Below are 24,789 nucleotides of genomic sequence, written 5' to 3'. Positions count from 1 at the left end.
GCCATCAGTAAAAATCTTCAGATAAGATCCCCATTTATTATTTAAATATTCATTTGATCAGCGCTGATGAAATTGCACCGCTTCCTTTAAACTGAAAAAGGAGGAATAGGTCTACTTCTGGTTCTGGAAAGAGCCAAAAAGGGATGGGTGGCAAGCAAATTTGGCCAACTATGTCTTCGTCAGTCAGTTTCAATTTCACAGCCCAGTTATTAACCAAATCTAAAAATGGTTATCTTTTAATTTTACTTTTGCGCTCTGACTTCCCCTGCAAAAGACACTTTGATGGACAGCTGTGATTGAATCCATTTAGTTTTACCCAATACTGCAGGCCCAACTGAACTCATCTTAAATGCAGAGGCACTTCTTCCATCTCCACACATAATGCAGGGACTGATGTTGTTCTAAAAGCTCCACAACAGAGTCTAAGTGCTTTGGACTGCACTGTGTCTAGTTTTCCAAGCACTGCCGTAGCAGCTGAACCATAAGCAATACAACCATAATCTATAACTGATCTAATCATAGTTAGATATATTAAGTACATAGTTTCCCACCCCCCCCCCGTCGCATCCAGCAATATTTCTCATAACATTTAAAACTTTCTCACACTTTCCAATTGTTTTATCTATATGAACCCTCCAAGTAAGTCTTTCATCAAACCAGACACCTAAAAACTTGAATACTTTGACTCTTTCTAGTGGACAATCATATAGACACAATTCACAATCAGGAATCTTTCTTCTAAAGCCAAAAGTCATGTATTTGGACTTAGAAGCAGAAATCCTGAAACCCCATTTATTAGCCCACTTTTCAACTGATCTTAAAGTCTTTTGTACCTGCCTTAATATATACCTAATGTTTCTTCCTCTTTTCCAGATTGCACCATTGTCTGCAAACAATGATTTGCCATATCCTGTCCCTACCTGATCAAAGATATCATTTTTCATGACATGAAAGAGAACTGGACTAATGACACTTCCTTGAGAGGTACCATTACCTATTTTTACTGATTTGGAGCTTGTTCCACCTATTCTTACTTGAATTGTCCTTTCCTTCGTTGATCCAATTAAACATTCTATCTCTAATTCCCGCATCATAGAGTTTAATTAATAAGCCATCCTTCCATAGTGTCATATGCTCTTTCAATATCTAGAAATACACTTATCATTACTTCTCTATTTTGAAATGCTTTTTTAATACCATGATCTAAAAGGGCAACAGATTCCATTGATCTTCCAGTTGTAAAACCATTTTGATAGGCAGCAAAATGTCCCTTATTTTCCAAAAAATAAACAAGTCTGTTGGTGACCATTCGTTCCATAGTTTTACAAAGCACAGACGTTAAAGCTATAGGCCGATACGAACTAGGACTAGATGCGTCCTCACCTAGCTTTAAAACTGGAACTACCACCGCATGCTTCCATTCTACTGGTAATTTTCCTTCTTTCTACACTGAATTAAACAATGCTAGAATTTCTATTAATACAGAGTCATCTAAATGCTTAAGCAATTCATAACACAGTCCATCCCTACCAGGAGAAGTGTTTGAACCTGATTGGACAGCTTCCTGCAATTCCTGAAGGGAGAAAAACAAATTTATGGAGCTATTATCATCCAAACTCCTGTCCAATTTCCAACTTTCCTTTAACATAATTTCCTTTCTCAAATCACCTAACTCTCCAGAACTGTGTAACGCTTGGAACACCTCTACAAACATATCAGCCTTTTCCTTGTTGGTTACCGCTTCAATATCTCCATCCAGCAAAGCAGGGATAGATGGTTTCCTATATATCCCTGACGTTCTGTGAATGATCGCCCATAGCTGCTTTATAGGTGTCTCAGGGCCCAGGGTTCCACAAAATCTTCTCCAACTATCCCTCTTTGCATTTTTAATTACTCTCCTTGCTACTGCTCTTTCCTTTTTATACTCCATAACATTATCTAACACTGGGTACTTTCTTAATTTCCTGTAAGCTCTATTTCTGTTTCTTACTGCTATATCACAATTTTTATTCCACCACGGAACTAATGCTTGAGCCTTAAATACATTCTGTAGCGGAATAGTCAACTGAGCAACTTTATGAATTATAGAACAGAGGGATTCATTCCAAAAATCTATGGAGCCCTTGCTATTAATCTCTTCTATTATATCCACAGCCTTCTCCTGGTACTCATCCCAATGGGCCAAAGAAAAATTATACCTAGCAGACCTCTCCTCAACTTCTACTATCAAATTTCTACCAAATCGACATAATATAGGATAGTGATCACTTCCTAGTATGTATGTGTCCATAACATCCCATTCCCCAACCCTAGCTAAGTTTGAGGAAGTGATAGATAAGTCTAAGTGACTACAAGTATCCTTTACAATATTAAATCTTGTAGGCCTTCCATCATTTAGCAGTACCATGTTGTATTTATCTAGAACCTCCTCTATTACCGCTCCATTACTATCTTTACTTTCACTACCCCATATAGCATTGAAATCTCCAACCCAGATTACTGGGGATCTTACCTTATTCATAATTTCATCCAAATCTAATAACATCATATTACCTGGATTATAAAAGTTAATCAAAGTTATTTGACCACAAGAGCTCCAAACCTCCACAGCCACAATTTCAAGGTTAGATTTAATATCAAGTCTTCCAAACTGGAGTCCTGTTTTTATGAAAGTTGCACACCCTCCACCAGATTTACCTGTTCTGGCAGCTCTCAAACTATCATATCCAGGGATCACAAAATCTAAATGAGGCTTTAACTGCGTCTCCTGTATACAGATCAAATCAGGCTTGTCTTTAAAAGTTCCAACAAATCTTTTTAATTCTTGACCATTTGCAGATAAACTTCTTGCAATCCATTGTAATATCAAAAACATTGAAATACTTATTGGCCTCTTCATCCACATAAAGCTCCTCGTACTCTCTGATCCTGACAACTAGGAAGTATTCAGTGATTGTCTGTCATATGCTCATGTAATTTTTCTGGCGAAATCTGTTTTATATCAAGGAATCTCTCTGCAGCTCCAACAACTACTTTTATCATATCCGTCCTCTTGGCTGTAGTCTTAGCCCCGACTAGTACATCAAAAACAAACACCAAAAAAGACTCTTCAGTCATCAACAACATGCCTGAAGGAACCATAGTTGGAGAACCCGGAATGAACTGACTCCCCATCATTCCAATCTTTTCTTTACTTATCCTTTGCTCTCTATCAACTTTCTTTACTGCTTCAGCATATGATATTTTCTATTGGATACTAACATCCTGAATCTGCTTTGCCTTACTAAAATACTCACATCCTCTGAACGCCGCTATATGGTCCCCTCCACAGTTACTGCATTTAGGCACCGCTGCCTTACATGCTTTAATATCATGATCCTCTCCACATTTCATACATCTTCTTTTACCTCAACATGAACCAGCAACATGTCCAAATCTCTGGCAATTATAACAGCGTAAGGGAGGCCTAATATATTCTCTAACTTGATAAGACATGCACCCAAGATAGACTCTAGTTGGAAGAACATCACCTGCAAAAACCAGAAGAACAGGGGAATCCCAATTATCACCTTCTCTTGATTTTAATCGTTTGGCTTCAATCACTCGACCACCTTTAATATTGTCCAAAATTTCCTTTTCAGTCATGCCAGACCACATACCATACACTACCTCCTTAACTCCCTTCCCTTCTTTCAGAGTAATACACTCCACTTTCACAACCAATTTTCCCACCATTTTAGCACTGTTATATTGGTCAATATCTTTGCAACAAATTTTCAACAATCCATTAGACGAAATCTTGGCCTGGAATCCTTTAAAAAACGCAAACAACAGGAATTCTGCAGATGCTGGAAATTCAGGCAACACACATCAAAGTTGCTGATGAACGCAGCAGGCCAGGCAGCATCTCTAGGAAGAGGTACAGTCGACGTTTCAGGCCGAGACCCTTCGTCAGGACTTACGAATTAAGTGAATCAATTTGTCAAGTCTTGACGAAGGGTCTCAGCCTGAAACTTCGACTGTACCTCTTCCTAGAGATGCTGCCTGGCCTGCTGCGTTCACCAGCAACTTTGATGTGTGTTCCTGGAATCCTTTACCTATTTGGTTCTCCAATGCTGCTGCCACTTTCAAAGGATTAAGGGCTCTAAATCCTCCTTCTCCTTCCTTCTGACCTTTAATTTTATACAGAAGTATAAATTCCTCCAATTCACCCATTTTCCTCAATTTGTTGTTCCCCCATTACTTCAGGTCTTTCATTTGATGCACCCCTTTTTTGGCTACCCTTACTTCTGGAGTATTCCACAGTCTCCAGCCCCCCCCCCTTCAATCTCAACCCCCCCCCCCCCTTTTGCAGCCATAGGCTACAAACTAACACTTTCCAAACTACTAGGCTCCTCCACACCAAAGTCCCCACCCACTCACTCAACCAATCAACCAGCCCAACTCCCTGTAGTCACAGCCACCGACTCACTGTTTTCAGCCTCCTTAGTGGTCAAAACATACAGACCATCACCACACGAGGGGACGCGACTTCCCATAGCTTTAAATCTACTATTTACACGGTTAATACACTAAATTGTGGCAGATTTTTAATTTCACATTGCAGTGTATTTGTTACATTTCTTTCAGAAGTTACTAATACATAGCATTTTTTTAAAAAGCTACTTGGCTCCCATTTTAAAATCTTAAGCGCTGCTGCCTTGTATTCAAATTGGACAGTTTGTGTATAAACCCAAGACATGTATTGGCTGCAGCATGGAGCAGGACTTCCGGCCGTTTAGGCCGTGCCCCCTATCAATCCCCCGATTTAATCCGAGCCTAATCACGGGACAGTTTACAACAATCAATTAAGCGACTTTGGAACGTGAGAGGAACCCCACACGGTCACGGGAATTGGACCCGAGTCGCTGGTACCGTAAAGCGTTGTGCTAGCCACTGCGCTACCATGCCGTCCCAAATGTCAGTTTGTACTGAAAAATGAAAATAGCCGAATAGTAAAACATTTTTGTGCTCTAGACAGAGTGAAATCTTAACTGATACCAGAGAAGTTGATAGGGTCTTTTAAGAGACTCCTGGATGGGTACAAGGAGTTCAGAAAAATACAGGGCTATGGGTAACCCTAGGTAATTCCTGAGGTAAGGACGTGTTCGGCACAGCATTGTGGGCCGAAAGGCCTGTATTGCGCTGTAGGTTTTCTATGACTCTAAGTCAGCTTCCAGATAAATTTTACTCGGGGTGGCCTCCCAGCCCCAGCCTTTGGGTGCTCTTAGGATAGACAATTGTAAATAGTTCTTGATTTTAATGATTTTTCTTTTGCTCGACGAACATAGTCAAACGAATGTGTCAACCTCTAACTTCCTCTTGGCAATAACCAAACGATGTGGTAATCATTACCCAAGCAATTAAATTGGGCGGCTTCGCTCAACACCACTCCGGACCTTTTAAAATCAGTGAAGGACTCCCATAGCGACTGTTGTCGTTCACTGCTGTGGGCCGGGAAGGCAATCGACGAGGAATAAAAATACAGAACTGCTCCCCATTCACTTTTATTACTATAGGGTTTTATATGATACAAGACCATTAGCCGCAAGCCGTTATACCCACAAAAGTAATTAGACGTTAAGAAGAAAAACTAATTAACAATTAGCTAATCGCTTTAATATGCACTCATCAGTCACTCTTCTTCAAAAGTTGACGGCCTTGACGGAGCGTAAAGTATGATGGACCGTTCTGCTATGCTGACCTGATCTTCTGCTTGGACAGATCTACCTGCGCATGGAGCATATCGCTCCAAACCCTTTCCATCTATGTATCTATCCAAATTTCTCGACTGAACCAGTATCTACACCTGCCGTTGGCAGCTCTTTCCACACTCGCACCACCCCTCAAATTCTCCTTAAATAGTTCACCCTACACCCTTTGGCCTCCAGTTCTGGTCTCGCCCAACCTGAGTGGGCAAAGCCCGTGTGTATTCGCTCTATCTCCACACACCTCATGATAATTCTGTACACCTCTGAGATCTCCCCTCATTCTCCCGCGCTCCAGAAAATAAAGACACACAGGTCTTTCCTAATCCTGCGAGTCAAGCCAGTTTTGAAAAAAATATATTATTCGGCGTAATGTTCAAGATTTTGGGAACTTTTTTTTTCAGGATTGCATTCTGCACGGGGCCGATATTGAACATCAAATTTCTCTGCAGCCATTCTGCAGAGAATCTTAACTAATCCGGTGGCAATAACCTGAATTAGTTTGAGAAATGAATATGAAAACAGAAGCTTCCATTTTAAAGTTGGTACCTCTAACACCGTCAGACTGGGTTCGGAGAGAGACAGCAGCTATTTTATTGATTAATTAACAATGCTGATAATCTGCCGCTTGACTGGCAGTTCACCTGTTGAGCAACACTGCGCCAGAGATGTTCCCTTCGCGATAATTACCGCCAATTACATTAGTCCGAGAGGGAAATCGTGCAGGAGAGTAATTCTCACCCACATATTCAGCAACAAAGCCCATTTTCGTTTGAAATGACACACGTTCACTAATACTTCTCTGGTTACCAGACGAATCAGCAAACATAAACTGATCAGTGGCCGGTGCCGAAGTCCCACGCAATTGTACAGATAGATACATGGTGCCAATTAACACTAAAAGAGAGCAGCTGACGCGACAACCCAGCGTATTGTGACCTCTCACTCGTAACGGAGCACTAAGATTTGTCACATTATCGATATTAGATAGATTAAGTTTGATATCGTCAATTAAACAATTATTACAAACTGGAAGTGCATTAAATATGAGTGTGGCTCGGTTCTATTTTCACGCCCCAATCTGAATTTTAGAAGGTACGGATGATGGCCTCGGGGACCAGAGCGGAACAAGTCCACAGTTCGGATGATGCGGCCTTGGAGCAAACCGTCCTCTCCCAAGAGGCAAAGGATGAAAAAATACAACTGTTTATGAAGTATTTCGATGCAAAAGGTATGTTTGGTTCGTCTCCATTTTCCCCCTTTTTCCGTCCGCTTTATTTGCACTTGGTATCTCTAATTTCGGAGTGGCAAACTTGGTATTGGGAGCTGTTAATGTATCTACTAACGTGTTATACCCAGGCATCTCACTAAAGAGTGAGAGCTTGCTTTCTCACTAACTGCACGATTATTTTTAAACAGGGGCTATTGGCGCCTTTCTGCCCCTGTTTGGTCGCTCCCTTATCCCTAGTGGAACGGCTGTAATTAAACGCACTCGATTATAAGTAATAATGAACCGGGTCAATAGGTTATGGAGGAAGGAGGCGAACGTGGCACAGAGAACTGCTGTTTACTAGTGTAGCCATTCCCGATTACTTGACTCGATTGACAAGCGAATAAACCCGGAGCTGCATCTGAAATCCACGTATGAATTTTCAATAACGAAAGTGATATTTTCAAAACATGCAAGACTGAGTTCCATTTATTTTGCCCACTGGGAATTTAAACCTCCCAGACTGGGATCCTCCTGTTTTGTATGTATTTGATTACCGAAATTGATTTCCCTCAGAACAACATAGAAATGAGGAGTAGGGCAAACCTGCTCTGGCATTTAATTCTGGGCTCTGTTCTTCCTCCTCACATTTTTTGATTTTGCAAGAAGTTAGTGCAATATTGAACTTGAACATATTTAGTGATTTTTTTTTCCTCAACTGCTTCCTGTGGTGTAAAATTGCACAGGTTCTCCACTCTGGAGTGAAAAATGCCAGTCCCTCCCATGTCTGTACTCTAAAGCTCAGCCCATTCTGATCCTGGGCTTCCCAGACATCCACAACATCTTTGTTGCAGCTTGCTGTAGAGTTTTATCATGATTGCAACATTCAGTGATGTTTTATTTCACTCTTCTAAAGCCCAGTGACTATAATCACAATCCTATCAGCTGTCCTGCTGTGTGGAGGAGTTGGTCTGGTACACCCACACTGGACTTCTTTCATTGCAAGAACATATTCTCTCTGATAAGGGATGCAAAATGACACACAATACATGAGGTGTGGTTTCACAAAGTCTCATCACAACTGCAGAAAGGTAGTAGGGATAGTCCGGGTAATTATAGACCAGTGAGCCTTACGTCTGTGGTGGGAAAGCTGTTGGAAAAGATTCTTAGAGATAGGATCTATGGGCATTTAGAGAATCATGGTCTGATCGGACAGTCAGCATGACTTTGTGAAGGGCAGATCGTGTCTAACAAGCCTGATAGAGTTCTTTGAGGAGGTGACCGGGCATATAGATGAGGGTAGTGCAGTGGATGTGAGCTATATGGATTTTAGTAAGGCATTTGACAAGGTTCCACACGGTAGGCTTATTCAGAAAGTTAGAAGGCATGGGATCCAGGGAAGTTTGGCCAGGTGGATTCAGAATTGGCTTGCCTGCAGAAGGCAGAGGGTGGTGGTGGAGGGAGTACATTCAGATTGGAGGATTGTGACTAGTGGTGTCCCACAAGGATCTGTTCTGGGACCTCTACTTCTTGTGATTTTTATTAACAACCTGGATGTGGGGGTAGAAGGGTGGGTTGGCAAGTTTGCAGATGACAAAGGTTGGTGGTGTTGTAGATAGTGTAGAGGATTGTCGAAGATTGCAGAGAGACATTGATAGGATGCAGGAGTGGACTGAGAGGTGGCAGATGGAGTTCAACCTGGAGAAGTGTGAGGTGGTACACTTTGGAAGGACAAACTCCAAGGCAGAGTACAAAGTAAATGGCAGGATATTTGGTAGTGTGGAGGAGCAGAGGGATCTCGGGGTACATGTCCACAGATCCCTGAAAGTTGCCTCACAGGTGGATAGGGTAGTTAAGAAAGCTTATGGGGTGTTAGCTTGGATAAGTCGAGGGATAGAGTTTAAGAGTCGCGATGTAATGATGCAGCTCTATAAAACTCTGGTTAGGCCACACTTGGAGTATTGTGTCCAGTTCTGGTCACCTCACCATAGGAAGGATGTGGAAGCATTGGAAAGGGTACAGAGGAGATTTACCAGGATGCTGCCTGGTTTAGAAAGCATGGATTATGATCAGAGATTAAGGGAGCTAGGGCTTTACTCTTTGGAGAGGAGGAGGATGAGAGGAGACGTGATAGAGATGTACAAGATAATAAGAGGAATAAATAGTGGATAGTCAGTGCCTCTTCCCCAGGACGCCACTGCTCGATACAAGAGGACATGGCTTTAAGGTAAGGGGTGGGAAGTTCAAGGGGGATATTAGAGGAAGGTTTTTTACTCAGAGAGTGGTTTGTGTGTGGAATGCACTGCCTGAGTCAGTGGTGGAGGCAGATACACTAGTGAAGTTTAAGAGACTACTAGACAGGTATGTGGAGGAATCTAAGGTGGGGGCTTATATGGGAGGCAAGGTTTGAAGGTCAGCACAACATTGTGGGCCGAAGGGCCTGTACTGTGCTGTACTATTCTATTTTCAGAAAGACAGCCCTGTCTGTGTATTTCATTTCAATATTTACACCTCCACCATCTGCATGCTTGCTTTATTTGGCTGGTGTGCTTGCCTGCAGCATTTCTTGCATTCAAATAGCCCACTTTCCTGTTTTGCCACCAAAGTAGCTAACCTCATTTATTTGACAATTGTTCAATTTAATATCAGAGAATGTATACAATCTGAAGTTCTTACTCTTTGCAGACATCCATAAAGCAGAGAAAACAGAGTGAATGACAGAAAATTATTAGAACCCCCAAGCACCCCCTCCCACACACCAGCAGCAAAAGCATCGACCATCTCTCCCCCACCCCCATGTTACTTTAACTCATTTAACCACCTCATGTTATTGTACTTGCACAAAAAAATAATCAATCTGTCTCTGGAGCCTTTGCATCCTCTGGCGCTCTCAGTCCCAATCCCATGACACTTGCATTGGGGTTCTTCCAATTGTCTGCAATGTCCCCTTTGTAACATAAGGGAGCAGCTGTTGTTCTCTGGACATGAAGTCACCCACGAGTGGCTTCTGACGGTGCTATATCTGATATCCGAATCCAATCCTGCAAGTCAATGCCAATGTTAAGTTCGCAGTGCTTAAATAATATTTTTTTTAAAAGAACACCCTTCGGGCTATGGTTGGTTTCTTTAAACCTGGATAATTCACTGATTTGCCCATCTTTATCCAGGGCAACATTATCTATGAAATAGAATTATTCTGTAAGATTTGCTGCTTCATCTGGGAGGCTTTGGTGCAGTGAATGTTTCTATGTCCAACACTTCACAGCATGTGATCAAAGGCATTTGCCAATAGAGTTAATAGAATACTATTAATTTTAACTTCATTTAGAAACACCATCCTATTTGGGTCATTCTAGTATCTGCAGGCAAGCTCAATAGGTCAAATCAGTTCAAAATACTTGTTTCCTCCAAACCCAAAAGAATTGCTGCAACATTTTTCTTTTTTTTTAAAAAAAAATACGATTTATTGGAATATTTATGCTGTAAGGTTACTTAATATTAATGACCTCAGATTTCACAGTTCATTGACTGATTAGGGATATAGCAAGAACATGGTGTTCACTTCTAGAAATGACCAGAGTCTAATTGTGAAGTTAATCTGCTGATGAGACAGCTTCCGTTCTGAGTGCCAAGGAAGGTGCAGGATGCATATTCTTCCAGCTCTGTCCTCCCTTTGACCCTTCCTGATCGTACAGATCAGCATTCTGTTATTTATGTTGAATCTATTTGAGCACTTCCAATACTGTATTTGGGCTGATCGTACTTTGAGTTTGAGATTTTAGTTATTTTAATCTGTTTCATTACCACTGTCTTGTGTCGGGAAGCTTGTTTTGTGGCAGCAGTACCGTACCATCTTTGATGCAATTAATTACTTTTCTCAATTGCAGCAAACGAGAAAATAAGGGAAATGGAACAAACTTTTGGAAAGCTAATAGACATGGTTGGGAGTGTCTCGGCTGTTTACCTGCTGAAGATGCCAGCAGCAATCAAAAGAATAAAGCTGAAAGATTTCCTTGGTAACACTTTTATTTAATGCCAATTTTAGAAACTGCATTGTAGAAAGAAAGCCCTCCCCAGACAGGTGCATGGTGATGCGTGCATCACATAAGTTACTCAGTGCATCAGTCTCATTCTTTTTGACTATATCATACACCTGGCCATTCACCTCCTCCCTCGTCTCCTTTCAGGGCCCCAAACATGAGGCAACACTTCACCTGTGAATCTGTTGGGGTCATACAGGTGTATCTGATCTTCCCAAAGTGGTCTCCTCTTCATTGGTGAGACCCAATGTACATTGAGATACAGCTTTGTTGAGCACCTCTGCTCTATCCGCAAAGAACAGAATTTCCTGATGGCCAACCATTTTAATTCCTATTCCCATTCTGACGTGTTGGTCTGTGGCCTTCTCTTTTACCGCAATGAGGCCACTCTCTGGATGGAGGAACAACACCTCATATTCCATCTGTATCCAACCTGATGGCATGAACATCGATTTCTCCAACTTCTGGCAATTTCCCCCTCCCCCTTCACTCTGCTTTTCCACTCTGGACTTGCCTGTTCTCACTTACCTTTCACCTCCCCTTGGTGCCCCTTCTTCCCTTTCTCTCCCGTGATCTACTCTCCTCCTATCAGAATCCATCTTCTCCAGCTGTCTTTTCCACCTATCACCTCCCAGCTTCTAACTTCATCCCCACTCCCTCATCAAACTGGCTTCACCCATCATCCAGCTTGTCCTCCTTCCCCTTCCCCGCCTTTTTATTCTGGCATCTTCCCTCTTCCTTTCCAGTCCCGATGAAGGGTCTTGGCTGAGAACTTTCAAGTGTTTATTCATTTTCATAGATGCTCTTGACCTGCTGAGTTTCCCCAGCATTTTGTGTTGCTGTGGATTTCCAGCAGCTGCAGAATTTCTTGTGGGCATTCACAGTAGACCAAAGAAATATAATAGAATTAATGAAAAACTACACATAAGCAAACATTAACAGTCAATGTGCAAAAGTAAAGAAACTGTAATTATACATAACGTTGAGAACGAGTTGTCGATTCCTTGAAAGTGAGTCAATAGGTTGTTGAATCTGCTCTGTGAGGTAAGTGATGTTATCTATGCTGGTTCAGGAGCCTGATGGCTGGACAGTAATAACTTTTCCTGAACCTTGTGCTGTAGGACTTGAGGTTCCTGTACCTTTTTCCTGATGGCAGCAGTGAGAAGAGAGCCTGTCCTGGATGGTGGAGGTACTAGATGATGGATGCTGCTTTTTATGGCAGTGCTCCTTGTAGATGTGCTCAATGGTGGGGAGGGCTTTTTTCTCTATTGGCTGTATACACTACTACTTGGGCTTTTCTGTTCATGGGCTTTATTGTTTCCATACCAGACTGTGAATCACTGCACTGTGCATCCATAGAACCTGTCCAAGTTTTGGATGACGTGCTGAATCTGCTCAGACCTTTAAGAAAGTAGAGGTTCTACCACACCCTCTTTGAAGAGGCACTCGTGTACTAATCCCAGGACAGATCCTCTTGGTGAGGGAAGTTGGAAGTGTTTATTCTGCTTTTCCTTGCTGTGACTATAAGTACACTTGTGATGGCAATTTCACATTCTAGAAGCTTTGCAGTAAAGATATCTATCTGTTAATTCTGTTTTTCTCCCTGCAAGTGAAAAGATCCTCTGTCGTCCCTCTACCTTGTCTCTTCCAAGCTGTTGTGCTAACCAGGAATGATTGAGATGTCTTCCCATTGTTTAATCTTTTATGCATTTAATCTCTACATTTCTTTCGCCATGGAAATCAATAGAATTTTGTCGCTCACATTAAGCTGTCATCATTTGTGTATCTGTATATGAAATAGTTCATTCCAGCTCATTTATCATTCTTGCTCTACCAAAAATGCATTTTAGATGTTAGTTGAATTGCTTTAGTATGATGTGAGCAGCAATGTCACACCGATGGGGTTTCCTCTGTTCTAAGTTAACTGATCACAACTGAGTTCAGCTCCACAATTAGCCTCTGCGCCCTTGAAGTTGGGGAAAGATTCTTTTCCCCAACAATTAATATGCTAAATGTTGCCAAGCAGCCATGGTTGTAATCACTTCTGGTCTTGCTGTTTAATTCGAGATCTCCAGTTGTCATTTTAGTTCACCTGAATTGTTGATTTGGACAGAAGTATCGATAGGATCTGTGTCGAGGACTGCAGAGCCATGTACCCCCTTCAGGTATGAGTCAATCCGTGGCAGAGGCTGAACAGGAGGAAAAATACCAAAGTAAAATAATAATTGATCTGAGTGGTGTTTTGGATAAAGAATACAGGATATGATCCAAATAAAACCCCTTCATGCTAGTCAGCTTACAGACAAATGGTCAGAGGTGAGGGTTGGTTCAGGAAGATAATTAATGCAGTTTGATTTGTGCAATAGCAGTGAAGGTGCCCAGGTGACTCGACTTTCATGTCTTTGATCTGTAATGCATTTGCTTTGCTCTTCCTTCCTTGTCATATTTTAGTTACCAGAGGAACAGATCAGGTTCCGGTTGCTGCAGTGATGGTAAGAAGATTACTTGTGCACTCGAAACTACCAATGCTCTGCCATTTAGTTTAAAATGCATATTTGCTCTTGATTACATTTTACTCTGTCCTGGGCACTTGTAGAAGTTTGCTACCAGATTTTATTTCCTCCATAAGTGCCAACTCCAGGGGGATGGTGCATTTAATGAGTCAGAAGATCTTGGCTGTTATTCTAGGCATGCCTTTTACAGCCCTCATTAATGCTGAGGGATCTAATTATAGCAATGTAGTATCCAACTACGTTAGCTATTGTGTCTGTAATAGTCAAGGGCAGGGTGATGTGGGGATGATGAGACATCTCGCAGGAAGTCAACACATACACTCCCTGAAAGAGGAATGTTTTTGATCCAGTGGTTTCCAAGGAGAGAAGCCAGGTTTGGGCTTTCTGGTTTATCATTTTCACTGAGGAGAATAATGCAAAATAAACTGGTGGAAAAATGGTCAAAATGAAGAACAGATGATTAAAGAAGTCATATCTTGAGGAAACACGATGTGTGTGGAGGGTGAAGAACTGGGTGAGCTGCTACAGAAGAGGGCAGTGTGTGTGAGCTGGCCGTGAATCTTCAACCCAAGGTCAAATCTATATTTTGTTAAGGAAGTGTATGCTGTGGTTTGGATTGCTTCCATGTTGGGAAACTCGGTGAGGCACGGAATGTAGGTGGCTAAGCACTTCCCACTCTCTCACTGACATATCTGTCCATGGCCACACTGAGGCCAACCACAGACTGGAGAAGCAACACTTCATATTTTCATCTTGGTAGTCTCCATCAACATCAATTTCTCTAACTTCCAGTAACCCCCCACCGTCTTTGTCCCTTTACTGTGTTTTCCCTAACCCCTCTGGCACCTTTAAACCTTTCCCCACCCCTAACCCTCACGAGGCCTGTCAGTCACCTTCATCTGCCTCCCCCACCTCTTTATTTCTGTAATCTATCATCTTCTATTAGATTTCTTCAGCTCTTCTGCCTATCACTTGCCAGCTTCTTGGATCACTTCCTTCACGCTTCCCCCTTCCCCATCTACCTCCAGTATCTTCCACCTCACCTCAATTCACCCATCACCCTCCCCCTCCCAGTGTCATTTCAAATCTGATGAAGGGTCTCGACCCAAAATGTCAGCCAGAAACGATCCCTCTATAGATGCAGCCTGACCTGCTGAGTTCCTCCAGCATTTTGTTTGTGTTAATGCACAGCAAAGCAGTTGTGGTGAAATGTTGCGGCTTTATAAACCATTGGTTTGGCAGCACTTGGGGTACTGTTCAGTTCTGGTTACTGCACTGTGGAAGGGATGTGGCTGGGTGGGAAGGCGTATCATGGGGATTCACTGTTACGTTGCTTATTGTTTGAAGCAACATACTCATGGGGAAACACACACAAATTCCTAGAGGAACTCAGCAGGCCAGGCAGCATCTACTGAAAAAGAGTGCAGTCGACTTTTTGGGCTGAGATCCTTCATCAGAACTGGAGGCGGGGAAAAAAGAGTCGGAGAAAGAAAGGGGGAGGGGAGGAAGAAACTAAGGTGAAACCGGGGAGGGAGGGGTGGAGTAAAGAGCTGGGGAGTTGATTGTTGAAAGAGATACAGGGCTGTGGGTGGGGGGGAATCTGATGGAGGACAGAAGGCCATGGGAGAAAGAAAAGGGGGAGGACATCAGAGGGAGGGATGGGCAGATAAGGAGAGACAAGGAGAGATTTGTTTGTTTACCCTGGAGCGGAGGAGCATAAGGAGGTGATAGAAATATCTATAAAATTTGTGGGCGAATGGGAAGATAGTAAAATTTTTCTATTTAAGACAAGATGGCATACAGCAAGGTGTAAAATGACAGATAATTTGTTTAGATGGGATCTAAGAGGAAATTTGTTCAGAGTGGATATGCTGCCTGAATTAGTAGAAGCAATAATGGCCGTGACATTCTAGAATTTTCTGGACAAGCATTTGACTTGCCATGGCATAGAAGGCTATGGGTTAAATGTAATCTAATTGAATCAGCATAAATGTGCAGAGTAAAGTGTGGACATGATGGCATGTTTCCGTGTTGTATGGCTCTGAAATGTTGGGTGGAGAAAGTAACTTGCAATATAGTGGCTACTGTATTTGGGTACCTCCTGCAGCTAACGAAGCAGCCACTGAGTGTATGTTTGTGTCTTCTGCTGCTGTAGCCCATCCACTTCAAAGATTGGTGTGTTGTGCATTCAGAGATGCGCCTCTGCACAAAACTGTAACACATGGTAATTTGTGTTTCTGTCTCCTTCCTGATAGCTTGAGCCAATCTGGCCATTCTCCTCTAACCGTTCCCATACGAGTTGTTTCTGCCCACAGAACTGCCACTTACTGACTGTTTGTTTTTCCACACTTTTCTCTGTAAACTCTGGAGCAGGGGCTTCCAATCTTTTTTTATGCCATGGGTGCCTACCATTAACTAAGGGCTCCATGGACCCCAGCTTGGAAACCACTGCTCTAGAGACTTGTGCATGAAAATCCCAGGAGATCAACAGTTCTGAGGTACTTGAGCCACCCTGTCTGGCACCAATAATCATTCCACAGTCAAAGTCAGCTGGATCACATTACTTCCCCATTCTGATGCGTGGCCTGAACAACAGCTGAACCTCTTGTCCATGCCTGCATGCTTAAGTGCACTGAGTTGCGACAACACAACTGGCTGATTAGATGTTTGCATTAACAAGCAGGTATACCAAATCAAGTGGCCACTGAGTGTAACTGTTAGCTGGAAGATGAGAACAGAGGATAAGCAGTCAAATTGCACGATGCAAAAATCCTCTTAATCCCTTGAGTGCTAATTGTGTCTGTGCCATTGATACTTTCCACAAACAAGAATGTTGACCTGCAGTTGAAGGATAATTTGGACATGGTCAGGGAGCAACAGAAATGGAATGCTCCTAATTTCATCATGTGAAGTGGAAAAGCATTGAATCAGTTGGACTGGGTGTTCAGCCTTTGATTAACTCGTGAGCATTGTGGGTCCAGGAACCAAGATGGGAAAGACTGCCTGTTGGAGGCTTTTTTTTTTTTTGGTTTGATAAACAAATGCAAGCACTAGATTTTTTAAATATTTAAATCAGTAATCTAAAACCCATCTTTTGAGGGTAACAGGAAGTATTTTTGTGTTCAAAGGCTGATCTTCCAGATGAAGAAATAATTGCCACACTTGCCAGAAAGGCAAAGAAAAGAGGTAAGTTCGCAGTGCAAAAACAGGCAGTTGATGTATAATTATAGATAGTTTAATGCCAACAAAAGGTATCTTTTTCAGATAAAGCTCCAGTGATTTCAAGTACTACAGAACTGAAAGGTGGAACAAAGGCATCAAGTGCAAAATCTCTCTCAGTTCCAAAAGTAAGTTCCCATGTACAAGTCTTGGAGCATGTTTATCTCAAATAACCTGTTAATAAGGAAAGTGCTAATTTGCCTTATAATAATTTATTGAATTAGTAGCTTGATGTGAGATTCTTGGTTTCTTTCATTGTTTTGAGACTTTCTGATTCTTTGGTTTCTGAGTTTGGATTTGCTATCCACATTGACTTCTAAATGGTTGTATAGAGAAAGAAAGGGTGGTGATTGAAGTTTTCTGCCAGAAAACTTTCTTTTTTGCTCAAAGATTGCTAACATCTCGAGGTTTTAAGCTGTAGCCTTGTGAAGTTATCGTGGCAAGATGAGAGCCCTTGAATTAAACCTATTATTTAGTTTTCCTTGGCCTAGCTTAAAAGGACACTACACCTCATCCCAAATGTTCATGGTTTTCACTTTGCAGGAACTTGTTTTTGTATGGTAACAAAAAGAGAAGAGTGGAACAAAATTTAGGAAGAGTATTTGTTTGCGACTGAGAAACCACATGTTGCTTGCCATTGCCATGGTTTGCAGTATGATCTACACTAAACACTGCATCTAAACTTTATTGCAGGTACAGCAAACTAAAAGTTCATTCCTCAACCACGACAAGGAAATGTGCATTAGAAGGTACTGGTATCTAATTGAGAAGTACAACACTTTAAATGTCTGTCTTCAATGTCAAACATAAATACTGAACATATGTTTGCCAACATTTTTTTGTCTATTCAATATCCTTTTTTTTTTTTTCTCACGTATACGCAGTAGTCCAAAACCAGGCAACAAAAAGGCTTGCATTCATCAAGGAGCCTCAACAAAGAACCCTTTGAGCGACAGAAGGTGAGAACCCATGTTTAGCATATTTTTAAGACCATTTTAGAAGTGACTTTTAACAAATTGATGTTTAATGATTTCTTAAGTCCTGATGTTTAACAAAGGGCCAAGCTTATTTTCTGAATTGATTTACTGTTTTGGTGCAACTTTGGAATGTTTTTATGAAACTGGTCAAATGTGGGCCCCTGACAACCAAATAAACCCAGCTACTTGTTTTCTCTCCCCCTCCCTACTTCCCCTTTTATTTAAGATAGTAACGTAATTTAGATTTCAAAGTTTTGCAGAACACCTACACTCAGTCCACAATGGCCATCTGGAACTCCCATTTGTTGACCGTTTCATCTTCCCTCTCCACTCCCCCTCTGACCTGTCCATCTTTGGTTTTCTCTGCTGCCAGGATGAAGCCCAACAGATCTGGAGGAGCAGCACCTAATCTTTGCCTGAGTAATTTACAACACTGTAGCACAAATATTGACTTTTTCAATTTTACTCTTTTTTTCTCTTTCTCCTCCCTTCTGTATTTCTCCTTCTCATCTGGTGCTGCCATTTTTGTTGCCCTTTCCCCTTCTCCATCCACTAACTTCTCGTTCACAGTTTCTGGCCTCCAGGTTCTGATAGTTGTTCACCTCTCCCTTCTCCTCGGGTTCTCTTCTTCACCTTCTTTACTTATCAGGATCCAGCATTGGTGTTCCTGCTCGTCTCCCTCCACAGCTGTATCATATCTTTGCATTCCCCTCCCCACTGACCTCACTCTGCTCAACCTGCTGCTTGTTAACTTTTACTTCTCTGCCTGAATCTTCCATCTCCAGTCCCGCTCACCACCTCTACCTGGCACCATCTGCGTCTCATCTCCTCAGTCCACCAATTGCCTCGGAGTCCTTTCTTTTTTTGCCACCCTCTCCCCTCTGAGCTGACCACCTCACCTTTCTACTTGGTTCTGAGGCAGGGTTTTGGCCTGAAACATCAACAATTTCTTTCCTCCTACCGATGCTGGAAGAACTCTCTGTGTGTGTGTGTGTGTGTGTGTGTGTGTGTGTGTGTGTGTGTGTGTGTGTGTGTGTGTGTGTGTGTGTGTGTGTGTGTCTCTCTCTCTCCAGATTCCAATATTTGCAGTCTTTTTTATTTCAGAAAATAAATTTGTTCATGATTAAAATATGCACAAAGGAGTAAAGTATTTTTTAACCTTTACATTCACAGACATTGCATTCTGCAGTATAAAATTTAAAGGAGATAAAACAAGTATAGCATCATTGCTTGTCATGTGGCTCCTTGAATTGATGTCCCTTTCATTGTTCAAGTGATTTTCCCCATTCCAGCTCTGTCTCTCTGTGTGCAGTAGTGGAAGGAACCGAACTATGCTCCTTCCTCAAAGAGCTTTGGCACTGGCTGCTTCAAGCTTCCGTGCATTCCTCAGCACTCAGTCCTGAAGCCTGGACTGTGCCAGTTGGCAGTTTTCCCTTGCAAACATCTCATTGTGCTAGAAGACCAGCATTTTTCATGAAGACCAAAAGCTATCCCTAAATGGGTTGTTGACCTTTGTTGTTCTCTGTCTTAATATACATCCCTGGGCACAGCCTGTAGATCTGAGAGTCTGTTAGACAGCTGTTGGGGGTGAACTGGGACACAGTCCCTTGCATCTGTCTCCACACCCACAGCAAATAGTGTGTGGCCACTTCTTTCCCATCACACTGTCCTGAGGGCAGTGTATACTGGGAGGGGGGGGGAATATGTTGTCTGTTTAGGAAAACTCTGACTGGGTGGGTACCTCTCATACCAACAAAATGCAGTCCAGCCTGTTGTCCGATCTGGTGGTAAAGCATTGTGTCATATGGCTTGGACCATTTGTTCAGAGAGAAAACTGACAGAATCCATCAGTACCCTGTCCCACAGTGTCTGCAGTATATTGAAGTGTCTTTCTTGAGATTCTTTTGGATTTCAACTTGATTACTCTTTCAATTTGTATTTTAACTGTGTGGATAATACACGTCAGGGTCATGGTGGAAACACTCATTTAGCTTTTTGAGATCAATCAGAACATTTATAACTTTAGCTGTTGTGTAAAAATATTTGTAGAAACTTCTGATCATTTTTTTTTTAAATCCGAAGTGGACCAAAAACAAGTAAATGTTCGTATCCTTCACGTGTGAATAGGTCACTGCCAATTATCAAAATACATTTGGCTGATGGGCAGGTAAGTGTCTTTCAAGTGTAGGTTGGGTTAATTTTTATAGATGTCTTTAATTATACTCCTGCTTTATGCATCATCTCTTCAGAAATGTTTGGCCTTGAGCTTTCAAAATTCTGGAATGTTCTGGAATTTTCTATTCCATTCCCAATTCTTGAACAAGACCATTATTTAATTCCCAATTTCACTTTGGCTAATTTTATCGAGTAGCTCTAATCTACTGTACGATACCTAGAAATGCAGATGTTACTGCATGTAGCCCCAAAATCTACTACAAATTTGAATTCTTGTATGCCAAGTTTATTGAATATCATATGATTGAAATCTATATCTGCAATCTTGATTTGGTGCTTCAACTCTGCAGAATGTTTCGGCTATAAACCCCTTCAAGGACTCTACAATTTGTCCTTGTGTTATTTCAATAACCTGTCCTCTATTCCTCATTTCTCCCGTCTGTTTACCTGCAGACTCTCTCAGCCAGTATTGTACCTAAAAGTTAATTCCATGAATGAGTAGCTCCAGGTTCCAGGGCTTAATTACTTCCATCAAAACCCAACCCTTTTGACAACCAGCATTTTCAAAATCTCCCACTCTTAATATTCTGGGCTTTTATCAGCAAAGGTTTTTAAATAGACCAGCCACATACTGTGGCTCTGAGAAAGGCTTTTCTGTGGCAAGCAATTCATCTAAACATCTACAAGACGAATCAGGAATGTGAATCGATGCTTTCTATTATTGGAATGGCCCTTGAGGTTAGCTTTTTAATAATTCTCTTCCATCTTCCAGTCGAATGTTTTGTTGTGAGACCTTAAGTGATGGATAATTTATCAAAAAGACTATCCATTTTAGTAATTAAAATCAGCATGTTTTTTTTTCTTTGCACATTTGTCTGTCCAAATACTCCATGCTTTCATTTATTCAGACAAACTTTGGCTTTGTTTCTGCAGCCGGACAGGTCATTCTTGACCTTGTTACGAGGTATTATAATTCTTCATCCCCACTGAAATGCTTGTGTTAGAGTGATAATCTTTAGTCTGCATGCTGTTTTAGTCCTGCACGTCAGTTTCTTCTGAGATCTCTCCGATTAACATCTATAAACTAATGAACTTGAATCCACTGAATACTTGCCAGTGAATTCCCTGTTTTTAAAACTTTTTTTTGCTATGGATGTAAATGCATGCATTTGAGACTCTTCCAATCAGAATATGGATGACAAAAATATTTTTTTTGGCTCTGGACACATGAGCAAGTGCTGGAATAGAATCCATGCCGAAGGCTCTGTTTTGGGGCATGTGCTGTAAAGTGGAACTTGTTTTGGGAGTGCTTTTCATTTTAAGAAAAGCGTTCTTTTTCTCCCCTCTTCTGTTTGAGATTTGACAACCTCACATCTGAGAGAGGATGATTTCCCTCTTTCCCCCCTCTCCACTGGTGGTATAACCAGTAATTTTGCTTCTGAGATTTCCAGAACTAGGAACGTCTTGTATTTTCCTGTACATAATTTAGGGAAAAGACCTTGGTACTTTGGAAAGGTGAAAGCTGGTGGATTATTTATTTGTGTTTTTTTTTTTTGCATGTCTAAAGCAGCTACTCGGGTTATTTAATTACTGTGGATGTGCAAATGGATTTACTGACAGTTATGATGTTTCAAACTTTACTACCAAGGCAATTAGTGCTGCTGGCGAGGAAGTAAATAATATCGATGTGCAGTCACTTGATCCGCAAGCCCTTCAGGGGATTCAGTTGCTAGTGGTAAGCGTCTTTCTTTGCTTCAAATTATTTTGTGAAAATTGATGCCCTGCTAAAGCTCTGAAAGGATTGTTTTAAATCTTTTTTTTTTTTTAATTTTTTTTTTTTGCTCACACAGCTTTCAAATAAGACTGCAAAGATCATTTTCACCAACTCTTTGAATGATTAAATCTTTCACTTGAAGCTTTTGACCAAATCAATGCAGTTTGGGTATTGATTTACATGCTGTCTCGTAGTGGTGATCAGTAAAGTTGGCTTCCACTAATAACAGCTGACAGCACTTGGCCCCATCCATCTTTCAGTTCCTACTGCCTCTAAATTGTTAGCTTGTCTGGCAGCGATTTGCAGGAAAAGGCAGAAATGTCCTCTCTACATGGGGTAAACAAGGGTGATGATAATTCCATGCTGACTGGAGTCAATAGTTCCAATTAGAGCCTTTGATTTCAACTATTTAAAACTGCATTAAGTTTTGGAGCCTTGCTTCACTGCAGTTGGAGGTGCAATTTTTGGGACTTGATGGTGCATCTGTCATGTCGGCTTCATAGCCAGGCTTTGGGTAGGAGTCCAACAACTATGGCAGAGCAGCCCTGTCATTGCAGTGTCCTTGTAGGCACCTTGAAATCAATGAAATGAATTCAAAAAAAGGGTCAGTTATAAGAGCTCCCATTCCTGAATGGGGTTCATAGAAAATTTTTAGTATTTTTAAGATGAAGCTATTTTGTAATGAACATCATTATAATAGATTTTAATGTTTCTGAATATTGGGGGCAAAGTTTTGACTTCAGCACTTGTTTGCATAAAAGGGTGTCTGGGAGTAGAAAATATTTTGTGGGTGGTGGGAAAGTCTCAACTGAAACTAGGCCAGAACATGGATTTTTCCTTAAGGAAAAATTGCAAGAAATACAATTAGGCTGAAATTTTAGCTTGTCTAGTAATTCTACATTGTCATTGGTCTGGAAGGTGGTATGAACAATTCCAGAATTATTACTGATTGAGAGTTTGGCTAGAAGTTCAATTGTATTGCCAATAGTTGAGGACTAATGTCAATTGAATGACAATGAGTTGTGTAAAGGAACAAAGGTGGTGCTGGTGATGGAAATCCTTCTGAAGGGAAAAGAACTTCCAGATTTGCTATATAATTGATCCATTTACAAGTTAGATCTGTTTAAATCATGCAGGAAATATCGGGCACAGTAAGTAAAGTTTCTGGAAATGTTGCAAGGGTCACTATATACAATTGAACATCACATTTCTAATTCCAATGCTGCAGTTGGGTAAGAAGTGTAGGAACACAGATTAATCCAAAAGCAGTGAGGGATCATGCAATTTGTGGGAAGGATGTTTGGTTCAAGGGCAAATTTAAATCAGATGTAAAAGAACAACACATTTGTTTGAAAATTTGCTCTATTATTCCAGTGAGTGCCTGATCAATGATTATTTGCAATCAAATCCTGTGATGAAAGACGTGTAAGGTTAAGGATCAATTATTCAAAGAACTTGTCATACTGTATGAAACAGATAGTCTCTCTTTGCTATAAACCTCAGAGGCAAAGAGACCCTGGAATCAGAAAACTGCCTTCTGATGTCTAACTAAAGGCAATCAAAAACTGATTGTAAAAGATGAGCAATCTTGTCAACCCGTTTGTTCACGGGTCTTGGAACTCTCACAACTGTGGCATATTGTCCACTGCACAGAACAATTATTTTAGATCTTTTTGGAAAGGAAGACCCCCAGCAAAACCTGGATAATCTGAAAATGTCCTCCAGATATCCCCAAACCAATCATTCCAAATCTATCCACAAAGATTGAAATCCTAACCAATTGTGGGTAACAGGGTTTTCAACATACAGCCCTTTATTTTAATACTTTTCTAGACTTGCTGCCTCTCCAAATCAGAAATGGAGAATTGGACACAGAATTAATTCCTGCCTAATTCAAAAACCAATCTCTTTTTATGCTGAATCTGTTAATTTTCCATAAATGATTTGGACCAATACTCTGGATTTGTGAACAAAGCATTGTTGCTCATCTACTAATCTACTAAGGCGTCAATTAGAACAAAACAATGTATCCCTGCTTGCATTTGACCCTAATTACAGGTTTGACTATTTTTATCTAAAATAAAGATTTAATCCCTGAACTAGAGAAGATTTTTTTTTTAAGATGGATAACTTGATGTTGAACTATCTTCTTTCTTCCCTGCAGACACGACTATCAGCCTTGTGTGAAAGGGCTCAAAACAGTACCAAGCATGCCAGCAGCATATAAGTATATGCATCCGTGACTTTTTAAAATTTGCATTCCTCCAATAAATTTGGATGGACTTTTGTTCTATTATATTTAAGTAATTGTGTTATTAGAAAACTTTTTTAAATTCTTTTTTAGACTTGGGAAGGAATTGAGCAAATGTGGCAAATAAAACTAACGGTGTTTTGGTTTACCTCCATTTTGGACCTTGTCCTTTCAATATTGCAATAAACATCAAGCTGAAATCTAATATTGATCACCTGCTGTACTGGGGAATGATGTTGTGACTTGGAAGTTGTATGAGATGGTGACCTAATCTCCTGAGAACCCAATCCAAGTAGATGAAGGGTCTGCCATAAATCGCTTGTGTTGTTGCTGCTACTTTTCATCCTCGGCATACAGCCTGGAGGATTTCATTCTCTGCCCTTTTTTGTGAATGACCCCTGTTCATTGGGTTGAAGTTGTGCATGAAGCCAGTATCTTACTAAATCTGTGTTCTTGAGCTCCAAGTAGCTTTGCTGTGGGGAATATGCGCAGATTCCTTGCGATGTTAATATGTGCCTGAGCAGTCACTATTCAAGTTAACTATTCCCAATACTTAAATAGTCCATCAGATGATATTTGCAATTCATTTTACTTAATGTCGTGTCCCTTTCTATAATACTTTTATTGTAGTAAAATGTCCATAAGACCATAATACATAGAAGCAGGATTGGAGCATTTGGCCCATCAAGTCTGCTCGGCCATTCTGTCATGGTTGGTATATGATCCCTCATCTCCATTCTCCTGCCTGCTCCCTGAAACCTTGGATGCCCCTACTTATCAACCTCCACTTTAAATATACCCAGTGACTTGGCCTCCACAGCAACTGTGGTGATGAATTCCACAGATTCACTATCCTCTAAATAAATTCCTCTTCATCTCTGTT

General features: G+C 41.1%; 1 protein-coding gene across 1 annotated transcript; it reads left to right on the top strand.

Moving 5' to 3' along the window:
- The first annotated feature begins 875 nt into the window (after window positions 1-875).
- LOC140210288 (borealin-2-like) lies at window positions 876-24,118 on the top strand. The gene is made up of 11 exons (XM_072279166.1): window positions 876-984; window positions 6,840-6,978; window positions 10,845-10,973; window positions 13,449-13,489; window positions 16,639-16,696; window positions 16,775-16,857; window positions 17,423-17,478; window positions 17,614-17,688; window positions 19,789-19,873; window positions 21,530-21,616; window positions 23,820-24,118. Exons 2-11 carry the CDS (start codon window positions 6,849-6,851, stop codon window positions 23,880-23,882), a joined length of 807 nt encoding a protein of 268 aa, XP_072135267.1. The 5' UTR covers window positions 876-984; window positions 6,840-6,848; the 3' UTR covers window positions 23,883-24,118.
- Window positions 24,119-24,789: the final 671 nt, after the last annotated feature.

Source organism: Mobula birostris, chromosome 15, assembly GCF_030028105.1.
Source record: "Mobula birostris isolate sMobBir1 chromosome 15, sMobBir1.hap1, whole genome shotgun sequence".
In the NCBI taxonomy this organism is placed as follows: Eukaryota; Metazoa; Chordata; class Chondrichthyes; order Myliobatiformes; family Myliobatidae; genus Mobula; species Mobula birostris.
Note: the sequence above shows the minus strand (reverse complement) of the source record. Positions and strands in the feature narration are given on the sequence as shown.

Coding starts and splice junctions, on each gene's coding strand:
- LOC140210288 (XM_072279166.1), top strand. CDS start 6,849: ATGATGGCCTCGGGGACCAGAGCGGAACAAGTCCACAGTTCGGATGAT. Junction 16,858..17,422: donor AATCTCTCTCAGTTCCAAAA/GTAAGTTCCCAT, acceptor ACTTTATTGCAG/GTACAGCAAACTAAAAGTTC. Junction 21,617..23,819: donor AGGGGATTCAGTTGCTAGTG/GTAAGCGTCTTT, acceptor TCTTCCCTGCAG/ACACGACTATCAGCCTTGTG.